General features: G+C 38.7%; 1 protein-coding gene across 2 annotated transcripts in view; it reads left to right on the top strand.

Moving 5' to 3' along the window:
* pdcd11 (programmed cell death 11) overlaps positions 1 to 19598 on the top strand; it is a 38321-nt gene that overhangs the window by 3002 nt on the left and 15721 nt on the right. For both annotated transcript variants that reach the window (XM_017710045.2, XM_017710046.2), the window contains exons 3-20: positions 394 to 531; positions 1704 to 1871; positions 2689 to 2847; positions 3970 to 4090; positions 5091 to 5266; positions 6457 to 6564; positions 7154 to 7363; positions 8531 to 8655; positions 8809 to 8869; positions 8976 to 9122; positions 12138 to 12389; positions 14128 to 14253; positions 14482 to 14676; positions 15667 to 15837; positions 16469 to 16688; positions 17670 to 17822; positions 18580 to 18692; positions 18930 to 19429. In XM_017710045.2, the coding sequence (XP_017565534.1) occupies positions 394 to 531; positions 1704 to 1871; positions 2689 to 2847; positions 3970 to 4090; positions 5091 to 5266; positions 6457 to 6564; positions 7154 to 7363; positions 8531 to 8655; positions 8809 to 8869; positions 8976 to 9122; positions 12138 to 12389; positions 14128 to 14253; positions 14482 to 14676; positions 15667 to 15837; positions 16469 to 16688; positions 17670 to 17822; positions 18580 to 18692; positions 18930 to 19429 (3143 nt within the window). The remainder of the gene's footprint in view (positions 1 to 393; positions 532 to 1703; positions 1872 to 2688; positions 2848 to 3969; positions 4091 to 5090; positions 5267 to 6456; positions 6565 to 7153; positions 7364 to 8530; positions 8656 to 8808; positions 8870 to 8975; positions 9123 to 12137; positions 12390 to 14127; positions 14254 to 14481; positions 14677 to 15666; positions 15838 to 16468; positions 16689 to 17669; positions 17823 to 18579; positions 18693 to 18929; positions 19430 to 19598) is intronic.

The following is a 19598-nucleotide window of genomic DNA, read 5'->3' as shown; positions in this document are numbered from 1 at the left end:
GCCAAGAATACGTTCTTGCAGTAACCGAGGTTACGTTTTTTTCCCTTGAATGGCAGCATTTCACTCTGTCACTGTGAATGATGCCTACATTTTTTTTTGGGTGTAGTAGTATCAAAACTGTTCTGAAAAATTCTGCTGCTGATGCACCCTTTGTTTGCCATCTTTTGTGGAAGCTACCTTCAAGCAGTAGGACTGTGTGCTGTTTCAGGGCAGATTTGTTATAGGATTGTATCCGAAATCCATTCCAGCATTTTCTGCTGAGCTGATATCTGGTACTGGATCAGTGCCGTTGCCAATTAAGGCAGTTTTAACATGTAAAATATTGGAAATTTAAAATGAATCACAAATGTATTGAATCATTGTGCCCTTAATTTAATTTTATGCGTCTTTCAGACTCAAGAACCAGCAGTGAAAAAGAAGAGAACTGGACCCAAAAAACAGGAAGATGGGAGGGCAGCCAAGAAGCAGAAGAGCGAAGGTGGTGGTCTGAAGCTAAATGCTCTTACCAATGTGGATATCCTTCATTTGAGGGTAAGAGGTGGCAAATAATTTTTGGCAGAGGTCTGGCCGTGTAAAGGCTCCTGTTCCATGCAGAGATTAAGGTTCTGTTTCAAATCAAGCCCTAGTTCCAGTTACTGAATACAGAACAGATGCAAGTGACCGATCAACCTTTTCTGGAAAATCTGTGATGCAGCACATGAACAAACTAAACTACATACTTTACTTCAGTAGCTTAGCCATGAGCCGGCTGCTGACTGGCTTGCAAACAGTGGCCCGATAGCTAATAAAAGGTTTACAGCTTGTAATACATTAACATTTACAACACCAGCGTTCAGAATGTAAGAATATGTGCAAACTGGTTTTTAAATATTGGCATATATTTCTGTGACTCTCAGGTTGTGAGTGTTCTAGAGCACTAGGATAATTTGTACATTTACACACAAGTAAGAATGACTTAATCCCTGCTTAGTTTGCAACATATGGAACAGAGTTGCTTTAAGATGGATCCAGAGTCTGGTTTTTAATGGTGATTTCAGTTATCCTTCAACTGGACTTGAAGAACTATCTAACCCCACAATGATAAATGTGGTAGTAAAAGTGAATAACGAGCTATTATTAAATACACATTAGTTGTTTTGTTTATTGTTGTCTGGGTTGGGAACTTCATTGTGGGGCAATTATTTCCCAGGTGATGCTACATCGATCCTTGGTGGTAGTCCAAGAGAACATAATTAGTCTCTCTCTCTCTCTGGGTGGGTAGGATGGTTCCTCCCACTCCCACCCCTCACTCTGCGTGATGCTAGCTAATGCATGCATCTGTTAGCTGACGTAACAGACTTGCCAGTTAGTGTTCTCCTCTAAGCATGTTGAGCTGTACAATGACGTTGCGTTGGCTGCAGTTTGAAAAGATGTTGTGCGTGTGCTGCTATAAAGATGTACAGGCCATGTCATACATCTTTATGCATGTCACATGCACAGACCCAAAAAGAAGTTCTGGCTTGATGTTTAGATCTCAATGGCTATAGGTTTTATTATACACTTCTGTAACCTAAGAATAGCTCAACTCCCTGTAGTTACTGAATAATATGCCTTAGTATGTAATAAGCTGGGAGTTTAAGGGGTTAAGCTGAAAATGATCCTACAGTTGTCTCATCGCATCTCTTTTTTTTTTTTTTTTTTTTTTTTTTTTTTCCCTTTTTTAGAATCTGAAAGTGGGTACTTTAATGCTTGGCTGTGTGAAGGAGGTTTCAGACATTGAGCTTCTACTGGGTCTACCAAATGGCCTCAGAGGTTTCCTGCCCATCTCCAACATCTGCGAGGCCTACAGCAAGACCCTCAGTGAGAAATTAGACTCTGTTGGTTATCTAGAGGTAAGTAATGGCAACATTTGTAGACCTTCTGAATGAATACTGTTGCACATTGTGCAAGGCTGAGGATCAGGAGCAGGTGTAGTCTTGGAATATCTCAATATATGTATTTTTGTCTGCAGTATCTTCCTAAGGATATCTTTAAACAGTAACAATCTTCCACTTATTATTCTGTGTAGAATGCATTGGTCATTCAAACATACGGTATTTACTTTGCAGAATGGTGCAGCAAGCAGACGTCTTTTTTTGGATTCATTCATTATACCTTTTGTTTACCCTTGACAGCTTCTTGAAATGTGATTGGGCAATTGTTTCAAGCCTGGTAGGCAATAACGACAACACCAGGCGCTTAACTAGTGTTTAATTTGATAACATATTAAATTGTGCAATATGGGTTGTTATTTCCTTTTTATTGGTTCATTGGTTTTGATTATTTCCCTGAATTTAGCTGCATGCTGTGTCACTTCTGTGGTTCTGTAGGCTGTATGAATGCTCTAATCTCTTAAAGAGCTTATCCTACGTTTTATTTTATTTTTTGTCTCCTGAGGTCCACTTATTACATTTTGTGTGGTTTGTCATTCATCTTTACATGTTGAATTCCCAGCCTCGAGAATTAAACAAAATAATAAACAGGCTATTTTTTGAGTGTGATATGTAAATGATCTCTGCATTGATTGGCTGTCTTGTATTGTGCTTGAGGCTGTAACACTCCATATAACATCATTGTGAATGGGTGAGGTAAATGTATGTAAATGCAGTGTTTTTTTGTGATGTCATAAACAGAAAAAATTAATTCATAAATTCATTCGTTTGTGTACAGGATGGCTCTCCCTCCCACCTCTTCATCCCAGGCCAGTTGGTCAGATGCGTGGTGTCATATTTGGACTTGTCCAGAGAGGGATTTGTCTGTCTCAAAGTATCCATCAATCCTAAAGATGTAAATAAGGAGCTCAACTCCAGCTCTTTGAAAGCAGGCATGGTAAGTATATCAAGTATATCAGCTATTCGTCGGGGGTTTAACAGTGGTGTCACAATAACACATTAGCAAGGTAAACTATCAACAGCACTAAGTATTTTAACCTTAACACATTTTCTTAGTTTAATCATTTAAATCATTCGTAGCTCTACCCTGAGGACCAGCAGATGTGCGCTGTACAGGTTTTTTTTTTTTTTTTTTTTTTTTTTTTTTTTTTTTTTTTTTTTTTTAAATAAAGGTGTTGCTATGACTCCACAGTTGTAGTCCTCTCTTCAGATACAGAGTGTGAATCACAAGTTCTCTTGACAAACCTAAAGTTTGTTCCAGCTACTGTCAAAGTGTGAACATGTTTATCACTGAAGTACATCCAGTCTACAAGCAAAACTCACTGCTGATGTCGCAGTTCTGTAATTCAGCAGACTTGCAGGACAGCTCACCACAGAGAAACTAACAAAACTAATAGCATATAGCTGTAATTCCCCTTGACGCACAATGCATCACACTATGACAGCAAGATGCTATCATCCCAGAGGAGCTGAAAGTTCTGGAGAGTGTTGCTCTCTTTTGATGTCTGTGATGAAAACAAGCTGAATGCAGTTTCTTCCAGTTTTCATGTTCACACTGCATTTGTTTAGTTTAATGTTAAGTCCATATGAATTACTGCAAGTAATAAATGCATTCTGAATAAACTTTGTCCACTAATGCAGCTGTTTTGGGGTCACACTTTGGCAAAAGACAAATGGGCTTAATCACAATTATGTACATGATGTGATCAGTCACATTTAACTACATAAGAGTGGTTTGACAGCCCTAATTTTAATTCTTTTATTTTTTTTGTTTGTTTTGCAAAATTGTCCAAAATTATCTCTGAAAACATCATTATTCATTTACATACATTAAAGTTAAACATTTTTATTTCAAAGTTATTCTTTGAGGTGCAACATTTTATGACAGTGACGATGTTTGTTTTGACGTTTTTGGATAGATAGATAGACAGACAGACAGACAGACACACACACACACACACACACACACACACACACACACACACACACACACTCTCTTAGCATTAATCCATTATCTGTTTTCCTATGTTGTCCTAACTCTTTTCCTGTGTGGTTGCAGACTCTTGGTGGTTGTGTGGAAAGTGTGGAAGATCATGGTTTTCTGATTGATATTGGAATCTCCGGAACTAAAGCCTTTCTGCCCAAAGACAAAACAAATGAAACCAAATCACCCAAACAAGGTAGGATGTCATAATCTGGCTACGATATTAGACTTCACTGTGCTGAAATCTTAGCAGTCTGCAATATGTAAATGAGCCTGTATCCAGTCTTTGAATGTATTATTGTGGGCTGTTGGGATAAATCGAGGCTGTCACTTGAATCAGCAAACATATGTATTTTTGTTCATATAATGAAGCCTTAATGATGAGCATAAAGTGAAATAATAGAGCGGTGCACATGTAAAGCAGGGGGTCATTACTGATCATACGGTAACATATTAAATGATTAGATGCTTAGTTTCATTTATGTCATCATAAACAAGTTTGAACCCCTCTAGTCACATTACATGTAAGTAAAAACAAGTTAACACGTCCTCAGATTCAGTAAAAAAAAAAAACAGTAATTGTGCATCAGAATGTGCAGAATTGTTCTCTGTTGGGGATGCATTAAAAAAACATGGAAAATGGCCAGGGGTGCCATACAGTATACAGCTGTGTGTAGAGAGCTATGTTGGATGCTGTTTACATTTTCATTAACCTCCGATTACCACAGTTAGGCTGCAATCAGCTCATCCTCTAATCAAGACCGTATGTGAACATATGCCTCTGTATCCAGGATGGTTGGGGGATCAGAGCAGAGTAGGTGTAGCCTATAAAGTTTGTACTGTGTTTAATACTTTTATTAAACAAATTGCAATTGTGCTGAGAGCCCTCCAGATATTTTAAGGTATAGAGAAAGAAAATGAAGCAAGTTCTGTTCATTTTGCTTGGCATCCACTGCTGAACACTGGGGTAAAAAATTTGGCTTGAAATAAGTTGTAACTGACGGGTTTACACGCACGCGCACACACAGGTTGATCACAGTACATACTCAACTACCTTGAGATCAAGACAGCTCTGAAAGCATTCCCATAACTGATGTGGTTAAATTTTTCTTTTAAATGCAAATAACATCCAGGTGCATTTTAATGGAATCACAGCCTTGGTAAGCATATTGGGTCATAATATCCATGTTTTACAGACCTGAAGGTGGGTCAGTATGTGACGTCTCTGGTGACTGAGGTGAAGAACGAGGGTCGAGTGGCGCGTCTCTCTAGAAATCATGCAGCGGTCAGTCAGGCCTGTGCTGAGACAGAGCACGGCTGGACACTGGGCAACCTAGCTCCTGGATTACTGGTAAAAGCTTGCATCAAGAAGGTATGATGTTAATCACACTAAAGTGTTATGCAGTGGAAATGTTTTTTTTTTATTTTTTTTGTAATTGGGGTCAATGATATCATTATCAATTCTTAATTGTGCAGCTGTTGTGTGTTTTGGTGTGGTTTTTTTTTTTTTTTTTTTTTTTTACTATTATTATTATTATTATTATTTTATACCCTGCCTGAGCAACCACACAATGAATAATCGTCATTGAGCAAGACTCCTAACTTGATGTTTACTTGATTTAAACTGTCACTCTGAAATAGAACATCAGCCAAACACAAATGCTAACAAAAATAATAAGTTGTTGTTGTGGTTTTTATTAAGTACCAAATCATAATAAAATTTGTCATCCACTTCTCTTTCTTTTGAAATATTCAGTTTAATGTTTGTGGATATTTTTAAGCACCCAGCTTCCAGTTCTTCAAAATCTCCTAATTGCCTATAGTAATCATTTGATGGTTTTCTTAAATTACTATTATTGGCACTCAATGAAATTTTTTTTGGCCAGCGGTGGTTGGAAGATCTCAAAGGTTTGTGAGCTGACATCACAACAGGATAATGGTTATATATTTATTGTATTATTCCAACGGTAGAAAATCAGTGTCACAAATAAATTTTACGTAGTTGTTCTTAATTACATTTACGGTATTTGACAGACACTCTTATCCAGAGCAACTTACAATTTGATCATTTTTACACAAGAAAGCAAAGGTAGTGTTAGGAGTCTTGCACAAAGACTCTTATTGGTATATTGTAGGGTGTTTGCAGAGGCTGGGATTGAACGTGAGCCTATGTTACCCTCTATGCTATACCAACCAGTTAATTAGGGTAACTTATTGCAAACAGAGAAAACATCTTCATCAGTATTAAAAGCTGGCATATGAGCATTTTATTGCAAATGTCATAATGCAGTGTCTGTTTATCTTTAAATGCATTGTATGAGTTTAGCCTTTAGTTGTTTTTTTTAATAACTCAATTCACATTGGTATTCTTTATCAATACCTGTATTAGTCTCAGGTCTATACTAGCATTCTATTGGGAATCAGTAGATCTTCCTTTGCTGACTTTTATTTATGTGCTGGAAACAAAATGGTAGTTAACCACATATAAGCAATCAAGAGTCCTCTCTATAATTCAGCATTCATGGCTGTGTGAACCAGTGTGTCTGTGTTCTACATGTGTAGGTGACTCTTCACGGACTGATAGTGACGTTCCTCTCCTCATACACCGGCGTGGTGGACTTCATGCACATCGACCCCGATAAGGCTTCAACGTACCGCATAGGTGATGAGGTAAGAATTTACAAACAACGTACTCAACCGTAACTGAGCTGTGAAGCTCTATTAAATTTTGAAATTGTGGACAGTAAAAAATACAGTGCTATGAGGAATATGTTTTACAACAAGATGATGATGGCAAACAAAAGGGCGTAATAAAAGTGCACTGTCTTCAGAAAAGGTTTTGTTTTTTTTCCCCCATGAAATATTTAGTATAATTTTCATTACTTCCAAGCTTTGTACAGTCTTGTAAAATCAGTTTTAATATATTAAAACTGTTTGTTTGATTTAATTACACAAGATGTTCTTAATACTGAATGAATAAATGGTAGGGATACTTGTAAGGCCTGTATTGTTGGTGTAAAAGTATGCAATCCTATCCAGAAATTAAGACTGAATGTAATGTAAATATAAGATTGTTTTTTTGACACAGACCTTTTGATATGTATAGCCCAGGTTGGGAAGCACTGCACTAGAATAAGCCTTTTGTAATAATATTCAAAGAACTGATGATTAGGAAATGCTTGCATTAATTTTCCATATCAAATGTTGTAGAAAACTGTAGTGTTCTAATGTATTTGACACCACTGCCACTCATTTTCAGGTAAAAGCTCGCATTCTATATGTGGAACCGTCCACTCGCCTGGTGGGCCTTTCATTGCGCAGCCACCTTTTGCTACCAAGAGGTGATGTGTTGGAGTGTGCAACAAGTGACCGCATAGGAATGGTACTGGAGGGCTGTAAGATGACCGCTGTGCATCACCACTCTGGAGCCATCATGGAGCTGCCTGGTGGAGACGTTGCATTCATACACGTGAGTAGCACCACATGTTCTAGTTAGGTAAAGAATATGATTTTTCCTTAACCACAAATGGAGTGCAACCTGCATGTATGTAATTGTAACTAAAGTACAGTCATGTGAATAACGAAGTACATATGAGGACATATGACTGTTTGAAATACCATTGTGATGATGTGAAATGTCAATGTGATTAAGATCTAGGCTTTGACTAGGCCATTCCAAACTTCAAGCACTCCCTGTTTTGAAAGAGAATTTATAGTCAAATTTGTGATTGCAAGTTGGCCCTGAGACAGCAAAGCAGCCCCAAACCATAACACTTCTACCACCATGTTTTACAGTTGATTTGAAGTTCTTATGGTCAAATGCTGTCCTTGATTTTCACCAAGCATGGCTTGTGGTAGGGTCTTTGGCTCGTCTGCATAGCACAGACTGTCAGGATATTTAATAGCAGCCATTAGTCTTGGCCTTGATGTTCTTTTTAGACTGCAAAAGCTTGCTTCTGGCGTACCTCACATGTAGGTCAAATTCATGCAGACTTTTCCTAATGGCAGGTGGACATTAGAAACTCTTACAGTGGCAAAGATGTACTTGCACATGCAGGCATAATGATATCAATCACCCCAATAACAAAGTGCAAACCAGACCAGATATCTGAGGTTAAATTAAGGCAAGTTCCTCTAAGGTATTATCGAACAATGTACAAATAATTCGCACTTAATCAGGTGCACCCAACTTCATTTTGACACCTCTGGGGATTACTTGCATATTGAAGCCTGAATTTTTGTCTATACATTTGCCCCATTTTTGTAGATAACAGGATGTCATCCAGTGTCTGCAGTGGCATGAGCAAGTCTATTTGAGATTAATTTACTTATTTGACGCAGTTTGAGACAAGTGTGAAATATTTCAGGCCTGCCGTTTGCACAGTGCTGATTAGTGGAGTATATGCATACGTTATTTGTTAGCTAAATTAAAAAACGGGCTAAATTTGATTTGATACTAAGCTGTTCCTTTAACTCTCATGCAGAACATCAGTAGGGATGTTTTTGTCCTGTGCTCTTCATCTTTAATCTGAAGCCTGAAGAAATGTTCTAGACAGAAATGTTTAGGTTCACCCCTCATGTTGTTTGACACGTCATGACAGTAATATGAACTCACTCATTTGTGATTGATTTCCAGAAAAACCAAATGAAGGAGCCCAAAGAGGAGTTTAACCCAAATCATCTGCTTGCTCAGCCTGAACACACTCTGAGAATTACAGACTACAGCCCAATAGAGCAGATGCACCTGGCCACACTGCGCAAGTGAGCATTCCTGAGTGTGTTGGTGGATTTAATGAGTGTATAGTGTGACTGTTCACTGAAGCTGAATGAATTGAGGAAAATATCTTATTGTGATTTTTCTCTTATCTTTCATTTCATTTCAATCTTATCTTATTCATTCATACATTCTTATAGGAGCACCATTGCAGCAACCTACTTCAGTTATCATGACATTAAAGAGGGGCAGCTCATTGAGGTGAGTGAACCAGAATTTACTGCAGATGCTGGCATCCCCCTCTTCTGTGTTGCTGCATATAGAATTGTTTTTCATTTTACAGAAGAGGTTTGTTCTGTGTTTTCAGGGTATGGTGCAGAACCTGGAGAAATACGGTATGCACATAAAGATTTCAGATCACATTAAAGGTCTGATTCCCAGACTTCATCTGGCTGATGTCACCCTCACTAACCCAGAAAAGAAATTCAAAGAGGGCATGAAGGTCAAATGCCGGGTAAGTCATTTACTCAGTAAATGTAAGCATGAAAAACTTGAAAATTAGCAGGAAATATCCTTTGAAAATTCTCAGGAAATTAAAAAAATCTTTCAAAATTTTACTTAGTGAGAGTAAATGCAACTACTCTGTTACTGCTTAAGCGTTATTACATCAAATTACAGCCATTATTTGTTTACCTAATGTAAGCTGACCGTTATTAAGATTGTTGGTGTGTGTGTGTGTGTGTGTGTGTGTGTGTGTGTGTGTGTGTGTGTGTGTGTGTGTGTGTGTGTGTGTTTTATTGTTAACAAATACATTAGTTAATGTTAGTTGACAATGTGAAAACCGCATTAAACTAATGCAGTTATGATTACTGTAGTACGTCATCTTAACAAAAGCATAATTAATATTAGTCAACACTTAGCTATTATGAGAGTTTGTGTGGCTTATTTCAGCATTTTACCTGCTTTTTTACATTTGAGAGTTGCGGTTGAGTTCTGGTGATTTTGTCGGTCTATCAAACTGTCCATAGTTGTACCAGTCACACACAGGCACCCTAGTGTCAAGCTGGAAGGTGTGAATGTCAGTGTTGTGTTCTGTGCAGAAAAGAAGCACAAAGTTAGTTTGAGAAGGGACTAAAATGAACATGGAGAGAAAGGGAAAAGATTAACTGTTATTTATTATTTATTTGTTATTAACGGCGGTTCTTATCTTTAATCTTTTGTCTTTCTTTGTGGACTATTTTGCCACCCAACATGATGTATGCATCTCTCTGCCATGATTTAAAGAAATTAAAAATGTTCTGGGCCAAAGTTTTCTCAAAACTAACATAAACCTGTTTTGTCTAGCAGGCTGTGTATTTGTACCTGTTTTAATGTAGTAACTGTGAAGAAACTTTTAGAAACATCAGATGTCTTCTTTCTATTTGTTCTAAAAATGAAGCAGTGGTTTGTCTGGGCAGTTAAAGAAAACTAGACCCTTTTTTAACTTATTAGTTTACTGGTTGTATGAAGCACAATACATCAAAAGTCAAAATTCTTGTTTTTCCTGTAATCTCCATCAAAATGTAGGAGATTTCATTACCACACTGAACAGCAGCAGTTTGGGATAAATATACAGGTGCTGGTCAACGAATTAGAATAATTTGAAATAGTGCAATCATGAAATTCTTTGAATGCATTTTTTGTGCAGAAAGCAAATCAGGTGTTCACCGCACCTGTCCTACTCGTTAGACTAATCACAGAACTCGTTACCTGTAGAAAATTTGCTCAGCTGAGCTTTCCAAAAGGCCCATTTAGGCCATTTAACTGTGACGCTGTTGTTTTATTGAATTAGAATAATGGAGAAACCGTTTCATTGAATTAGAATAATTTTTATTATAATTACAATCATCACTTTCTCAGTATTTTGTGGCTGCCCCCTTGGCTTGTATGACTGCCTGAAGTATCCGCGGCATCGATTTGACCAGCTTGTCGCAAGTTTCCGCACTCACAGCTTCCCAGGCAGTGGCGATGTTCTGCTTCAGTTGGTCCAGTGTAGTAGGCTTTCTGTCGCGAATTTTCCGCTTGACGATGGCCCAAAGGTTTTCAATGACATTGAGGTCAGGCGAGTTGGCCGGCCATGCCAAAACTTCAAGCTGTTTTTTAGTGAACCAATCTTTGGTCGACTTTGCCGCATGAGCCGGTGCAAGATCCTGTTGAAATATGAAGTCTTCTTCGCCGAACTGTTCCTCAACAGTCGGAATCAGGAACGTTTCCAGAATATCTTGATATACGGCAGCATTGACAGTCTTCTTGAGGAAGCAGAGTTTCCCTACACCTCGAGCGGACATGCATCCCCAGACCATAACGCTCTGGGGAAACTTGACAGATCTTTTCACGCACTCGTGGTTGTAGGTTTCGCCACCACGACGCCAGACACGAGGACCTTGGTCACCGAAGGAGATGCAGAAGCGTGATTCGTCACTGAAGACCACTTTCTGCCAGTCTTCAGCAGTCCACTTGCTGTGTTCTTTGGCCCACTTCAGCCGTTTCTCCATTTGTTTCTTGTTCAGCATCGGTTTTACTGCTGGAACGCGAGATTTGAAGCCGAGTTCGCGCAGACGACGGTAAGTGGTTGATCTGGAGACGTCAGCACCGGTCTGCTTGTTCCACAAGTCGGTGAGCTCGGAAGTGGACTTGAACCGGTTGCTGACTGCGATCTTTCTCAGCTGCTTGTTGTCGCGAGCAGAAGTTTTTCGGACGCCGGAACAGTTGGTGCGCTTGCTGCAGTTTTTCTTGAGAGCTTTGCAGACGGAAGACTGGCTGATGCCGAGCTGCTCAGCAATTTTAGTTTGGGTCAAGCCTTGTTGGCGAAGGGCTTGAATTTGAGCCACTATTCCGGTTGAGAGGTCGCGCTGCTTACCCATGATTGATTTTACAACTTAGAAATTCTACTCAACCCTGACTTTATACTGCACAGTGAACACTCTTCACAGAAAACAAAAATTCGAGCATTTATTCTAATTCAATGAAACGGTTTCTCCATTATTCTAATTCAATAAAACAACAGTGTCACAGTTAAATGGCCTAAATGGGCCTTTTGGAAAGCTCAGCTGAGCAAATTTTCTACAGGTAACGAGTTCTGTGATTAGTCTAACGAGTAGGACAGGTGCGGTGAACACCTGATTTGCTTTCTGCACAAAAAATGCATTCAAAGAATTTCATGATTGCACTATTTCAAATTATTCTAATTCGTTGACCAGCACCTGTACTGTTATCCAATAATATAAGAGTGATTCACCTCTCACTTTAACTATGTGATTGAGAGAAGACGCTCAGCTAGCTCACAGACCTTCCTCGGTACCATGTGTCACTTGGAAATACATCACAGTGAAAAAAGAAAAATGCTTTATAGTTTTTAGTTGGGGTTTTTTTTTTTTTTTTTTTTTTTTTTTGAGTGGCCCCATATTCTGAAACTGACTATCATTGATTGAAGTTCTTTGATCATGCCAAAAGCATTTCAACAGGTTTAACTGGATCTCTGTGTTTCCAGGTTTTATTTGTGGATCCGGTGAAAAAGAAGTTAATTCTGAGCAGGAAGAAAGCACTGATAGAGTCTACCCTCCCTCTCTTCCTATCATACCTGGATGCCCGTGTGGGCCTTATCTCCCACGGCTACATTGTCACCATCAAGGACTTCGGCTGCATTGTGCGTTTCTATGGCGATGTCAAAGGTCTGGTACCAAAGCAGGAGTTAACTGCCAGTTCCACCGTTAAACCACAGAGCCTCTTTTACGTCGGACAGGTCAGTAAATCACTGTGCTGCATGGCTCTCTTCTTTTAACACTTACAGTATACAGCTTCTGTATAATATAGCTTCTCTTGAGTCACTCGTGAGTAGAAGGAGACAGAATTATATAATATACATGTATATTAAACAGCTCTTCACAAACTTGCTGTTTTCCAGCTGAAAGATATTTGTTGAAATGAGTTGAAATGTCACCAGACTAGAAATTTGAACTTGACAGGAAAACAGACAATTAGCATTTGTTTATCTTAACACGGTGTGTGATAGTCTGAGCATAAAAAAGTATGTGTTTATTTATTTAACATTTGAACAGGAAATGACAACTCTTTCCTGTATCCCTATATGCAGTTCATGACATTGTTTTCATCGTCAATTTCTGTTAAGCCTTTTTTGTTCTTGTGGTGTTTTTTTTTTTTTTTTTTATATAAATGTTCAATTGTATGATGCTTATTTATGTTTGAAGAGTTGGTAAACAATAAATAACCTCTTTCTGCAGACCCTTCAGTGGCTATTCCAGAGGCATAATCAAAGTCAAAGTTGTTTTGTTTTTTTTTTTGTTTTTTTAATGAATAATATAATCAAATAAACCAGTTTTCCTTCTTATCAGAAGAACTAGGACTAGGACACCATTGGCTCTGTGTGTATGTAATGCTGTGTTAAGCTAATAGTGAATAATGAGGACCGAAAGGAATGAGAACCATGCAATTATAAAAATATATAGATATTAGTGCTGTCAAACGATTTAAAAATTTAATTGCGATTAATATCAGAATTTCACAGTCCTGCGCAAACAAAAATAAATTACACAAAGTTGGACTTCATTAAAGACATGTAGTCTCACACCACAATGCTACAGCACGTAAACAAACGTAGCTGGTGAGTAGACGCCAACTGGAAACTCATCTCGCGCTGACTGGACCTCACATGATGTTCGCTGTCATGGTAACGGTTACTCTCAGCACTACTCCACGCATGCGCATCATTTTGTATCGGATTACTTGTAGCGAGCATGTAAACGAAGCTTTTCATCAGATTGTTGAATAGAGTGAGCATAACACCTCAGTCTGAATCTGTAATCGGATTGGCAAAAATCTTTGCCCGTAAACATAGCCACTTACTCCACTACTCTTAATGAGAGTCGCTGTGCATGGCCAATTCTCAACATGAACTGCAGATGACTCGCAGGGCCAAATAGAATTTGTGTTAATGGCACTTTTTTTTTTTTTATCGCATTAAATTGAGATCGTGTTAATGCGTTATCGTGTTAACTTCGACAGCTCTAATAGATATACAAGATATACAAAAGGGACAAATAACTAAGTAATGTATGTGAAAAGATTAGAACCTAAGTATGTGAGGGATCAAAAACGCCGTCAATTTAGTCTAATAAAGTGTCAGATACAAACCTTAAAACCTTTTCACAATCCGGGAGTGAACTGAATTCTCATCTTCATAGGAGAATGAGCAAGTCATTTTTTTGTGAAAGTGTTTTAATTCTGTTTACATGCTATTTTTTTAAATTGTGTAATTTACAGTTCTCTAATATGAAGAAACCTGTTTTGCTGTCCATTTTTACTCTGTGAAGAATGCTTTATTGGACTAAATTGACATGAACTTTAGGTCTTTAACATGCTTTAGTATTGATCTTTTTACTGTTATTACCATTTTGTATAGCAATAGTAATAGACTTTGATAGTTCTGCTGCTCTTTGCTGACCATTAGTTCTTTTGAGCAGGTGGTGAAGGCCAAAGTGCTGAGATGTGAGGCAGAAAAGGAGAAACTGGTCCTTTCCTTTAAAGCTGTGACCCAGGAAGATGTAGCATGCGTACAGACTGGCACAGTTGCCTTTGAAGTCGGAAAGGTAAAGTATCATACAGACTTGTTTTGCGTCATACATATGAAGCAGATATGATTGTTGTTGTAGTAGCCTCTGCCTGCATCCCTGTTCTCTGACCGCATGTTCAAACAGTCCTTCCTTACTTTAATGAAACGGAAGTCTTAAGACATTCGCATGTGAAGTATCACCAAAGCAGGTTGTTAACTCGAATTCTGTTGTCTGTCACCATCTTGTTTCCCTCTGCTTTCTCAGAAAGTAGAAGTGATGGTACTGAAGAAAGACCTGACTGGCCTTCAGGTGTCCATCCTGCCAGAGGAAGTCCCAGCTCTCCTTCCCATGGTGCACCTCTCTGACCATGTGACCAACTGGCCTTTGCTGTGGGAAGGTCTGCAAGAGGGAGACACAATCTCCAACACTGTGTATCTCAGCAAGAGCAAGCAAGGCATTGTATCCTCTCACATTGTTTTTTATGTTCTGCCAGAAGTAGCTTTCTAATCGTTTACACGCTAGTGATGGACTAAATCTCAGCAAGAGCCACAATCGGTGATCATTTGTGCTAATCTAGTGAAATCTTAATTCTATGTAGTGCCTTTCAGTTTTTTAATTATCTGAAGTTACAGCCAGGCCTTCTTGGCATAATGTCTCTGCTGAGCAAGCGAGAGTGTAAACCTCATTCTCTATGGATTGGAGGTTCTTAATGTAACTTCCATTAAGCCTGTGCTGTAAAATTATTTTAAAAATTGCTACTGAAAAACAGATACCACACCTTTCTGAAGTATTTTCAATAAAATGATTATAACATTAATTTGATTCTGGCCGCACAGGCTTGAATTTTAAACAAATTGCACTTTGGTATACTGATTCATTTGGCTCAATTTTATTTGATTAATATACTGGGTTCAGAATTTGATATGCTTTATTATATATTATTTGAGAGGCAGGGGGCTTGTGTGACCATTCTGTAGGTGTCGATTGGTAATTGTTTGCAAAGTTTGATCATGTGCTTTAGTTGGCATATGTACTAAAAGAGTTCGCTAGCAAGCGATTTTCAGTCTTGAAGTTATAGAGATAAGAGATACAAGAGTGGGGTGTGTGTTTTTTTTTTTTTTTTTTTTTTTTTTTTTTTTTTTTTTTTTTTTTTTTTTGGTGGCTGTATTGTCCAGTCCCTCTATCCATGCATCATTGATCTGTCCACCTGCTTCTCTCTGTTTTTCTAAGCCTCTGTATCTCAAAATGATTTCTAGATGGTCCTCATTTTTGCTTTATCCCAGCTCCCAATTCATGGGATTAGACTAAAAGCGTGAACCATTTTGGGGACCTTGAGAAGTGGCTTAAGAACTGCACCTGTAAGCATTTGTGTCCACACCTTTTGAAACCTCTTTTAGAGGAACCGTGAACTCCTCCAGTGATTTCTTGTTCCTTAACCAAACTGCTCAGATTCTTACTAAGAAACCCTTGTTGGTGGCTGCTCTGGAGGCAGGTGATGTGGTGAAGTCCTTCTCTGAACTGCAGGTGGGGATGATTATGCTGGGTTGGGTGAAGAGCATCATGCCTTACGGCGTCTTTATTGGCTTCCCTTATGGCCTTTACGGCCTGGCCCCTAAAGCTGTGAGTAGCCTTTGCTTATGTTAATTTCTTTGTCTGTTTTACTCATTTGCACAAAGTGTTGGTAGAAAATTTAGACGTGAGTTTAGATTAAAACTGTATATAAACTTTAAATCATATGCGTATAGTAGAAGTTACAAGTTAGGAATTTACAAGACACTCAAACAGATTTATTTATCGCATTGACCAATAAAGGGCTTATGTTTGACAGCATTTTAACATCTAATGTTTTACACACTGCAGATAGGTTATGTCTGATATAGTATATCTGACCTGTCCTTTTTCATAAACGTTGCATTAAAAAGAGTTTTAAGTAATATCCAAACTGCTCTTAGTCTGTCATTTTTGTCTGTATATATTGCCGTTCTTTTTTTCTTTATTTTTCCCACAGAAAGTAAATAAAACACTGAGCTTCTTTTCTCTGGTCAGCTTCTACACTTAAAACAAGCACAGGATGACCTTTTAGATTGGTGTCATTTTAGTGTTCAAACTTTAAGGACTAACACAAGTCAGTTCTTTTGTGCATGTGGGTCAGTTCAGGAGCATGACCTGTTCTCACTGCTGTCAGGTATAGGTATACCTGCAGTCTGAACCTCTTTTTATATACTATTTGTTTCTTTTACTTTCCCTGTAGGCGATGAGTGATAAGTTCATCGCAGACACTGAAGGGGTTTTTCAGATAGGCCAGACTGTTCTGGCCAAGGTGACTAACCTGGATGAGGAGAAACACAGGTTCCTGGTCAGTCTGAATGTGTCTGAGGTGAGCTTGGCAGAGGAAGAGGGAGACACTCAAGCCAGGCTGATCCAGGGTCAGCGTGAGAGAATGGCCGTCCATGACATGATGACCTCTAGAGGTAGGAGAGCAGTGAATTAAACACTGGCAAATAAAATGAAATTTGTCTCTCTGAGCTGAGTAAGGAGTAGCTCACACCAACTGTGAACAGTATCTGGTAGGACTGGGTGTTGTCTATTCAGAACTTGTGTCACAATTCAATATATCATGATGTGAACAGGACAGATTCTGAAATAATGTTAATTTAACTGTGCCAGTTGAGTCTTTTTTATTATGCGTTTACATGTTAGTTGTTCCAACAATCTTAACAGTAAAGCTGGTCATATACGTGCTATGGTAAATTTAAAAAATGGCAAGCCAGGTATAGAAGCTGTAGAAGTCTGAAATTGGGAAGAGCGAGGCACAAACACATTTTGCACTTTGCTGAATAATTTTAGAAGTATTTGAGCAAGATGATATTTATTTATTTTATTTTTTTTTAGAAGTAACTTGGACATGAAAAAAATGCTACAAATAAAGTTTTTTCAGCACCTCCTGTTTACGAGCAATTTAGCTGAAGCAGGAGTGCATGTGTTACGACTCACTCCATAGGTGGGGTAAATGGTACAGACGGAGGGACTAGTTAGAACAATCGTTAAAAAGTCTGTTAAATTGATTCAAAACTCAATTCAGTGCAAGTTAATGATTTTTCAGTTAATTCAGGGAAGATACTGTTTTGTTTTTCTGTGGGACAGTGATGTTATATTGCAGCTTCTTTTTCCTACACCAGATGTGGTGAACTGTAGTCCTGAAGATTGGCTATTTTTGCTGCTCTTAACAAACCAGCTAAACCTGGCAGTTAACTACTGAGTAGAGTTGAGTGTGTTTTGATTAGGAAAATCACCAAACTGTGAACTCTGCCTCTCTTGACTGTAGTTCTCCACCCCGTCAGACGTTTCAAAGAGATGAAATGCATGAAATCTCTCTGATGGAATCTAAAATCTCTGGGACTGTTACCCAGTATTTGTAGTCATATTTCTGTCTTTTTTTTTTTTTCTTCCAGGTGATTCTGAATTGCTGCAGAAGCTGTCTTCTGTCTCATTAGGGGATAAACTGAAGATGACCATTGGACAGGCCTTAGAGGATGGCTCGGTCAGCCTGATCTCAGAACAATTAAAAAACCTCACTGTATTAGCTTCCAAGTACCACATAACAGGTCAGAAATTACTCACATCAATCCCACTGAAAGATAAGCCCCTCTTTTATGTATATCTGCTCCAATCCTAGTCTACCTGCACTGCTCAGTTTCATTTTCATGCACAAAGTCATCTTTTAACTAATAATCAGGTCCTTCATGAACTGAAGCAGCTTTTAAGCCTTGAATGCACTACACAACTTTTAAAGACCTAACAGATTCTAAAAAGACTAAGACTAAAAGAGTATCTCAAACATGCGTGGAACAGCTTGCCATTTGCACTGAGACAGTAAAACATGGTAGACAGGTAAACATTTAAATGAGGGTAATGGAAGTAAAGATATGATGTTTGGTAGTTTTAAGAGTTTTTGACATACAAGCACTCAGTTGTGCTCATGCCTTAAATTCAGTTAATTAACAAGCTTTGCTAATTTGCTAAAACTTTGTCTCCTCACCTCTTTTATTTACTCACAGTAATTACTTCTTTCCTGTTTTCACTTTTTCATTGGCTATTGGAGGAATCCATTCGGATTAAGTCGATGACCAGTACTACTAATAGTTTATACTCTGGGTCAGCCCCTCAACTCTGCCTGCCCCAAAATCTGCAGTCTAGAGCCAACCTGACTGGCTAAAATGTAGTTTAGTGTAACTCTGGATTTAGTGCAGGAAAAACATAATGTAACGAAAATGTCATGTAAATTTGCATTCACTCATTGACTTCATATGTCACCAGAAACCTCCCTCTAATGGTTTGTGTGTAAATGTTTACTCCTTGTAGGAGTGAACACCACCCCGGGCCGCAAGGTCACAGCAGTGGTGCTGCATGTTGACCTTCTGACTCCTCAGGTGCATGTGTCCCTCTTACCGAAGCTCACGGCAAAGAAAAAAACAGTAAGTAAAGTTAAAGCCAGAGCTGTTAGCATTTGAGTCAAGTAATGTTTTTGATCATGGGTAGGGCTGCAGTCGGTGTTGTCAGTGACAGTATATTGATGGTTGTCACAGGGAATATTAAGTTCTAGCTAGTAATTTTGTGCCTGTAGTGTTGTTTATAGCCGGATGTTTTATGAATGTTTGATATTACTCTCTTTTTAAATGGTTTTTTTTTTTTTTTCTCCCGTATTTCCCTAGTTGGAAAAGGGCTCCCAACAAAGTGCCACAGTTCAATATGTGGACAAAGACTTTGCCGTCATCTTGCTGGGTGACACTGGTCACTTGACTGTAGTTTCCACGACAACCCACCTAAATGAAACTTTCCGTTTTGAGACGGAGAAACTGACTGAGGGCAGCGACCTGACTGTGACTGTAACAGATCTGAACTGTGCAGAACTTCAGGGACGACTTCTGGTAGCTTGTCAGCTAGTTGGGCGCACAACCAAACGACACCGCACAACTTATGAAAAAGGAGACGCAAAATGCAGCTACAAAGTTGGGGACCTGGTGACAGTGAAAATCAAAACAGTCAAACCCACACAAGTAGTGGTGGCCTTGGAGGAAGGGATAACAGGGAATGTCCACGTATCTGAAATTCAGGAATCACCAGAAGTTGGCAGCTTTCCAACATCGTACCTAAAGGTCGGCACAGAGGTCAAAGGGAGAGTCATTGGCTGTCGTGAAGTCCGTGGCCACAAGTAAGTCTGATATTGTGTTTTTTAATTGATTACTGTTTGGCTTGCCTTTTAAACGATTATTTATTGTGAGTGGATTGAGTTTAATAAATGGGGTCAAAACTGTAGTTTGGTGAAATCAAACTTGCACAGTTTTCCCCTCACCCTAGGTGTTGTTCATCCAGAACATGTC

Source organism: Pygocentrus nattereri, chromosome 12, assembly GCF_015220715.1.
Source record: "Pygocentrus nattereri isolate fPygNat1 chromosome 12, fPygNat1.pri, whole genome shotgun sequence".
NCBI classification, from domain to species: domain Eukaryota; kingdom Metazoa; phylum Chordata; class Actinopteri; order Characiformes; family Serrasalmidae; genus Pygocentrus; species Pygocentrus nattereri.
Note: the sequence above shows the minus strand (reverse complement) of the source record. Positions and strands in the feature narration are given on the sequence as shown.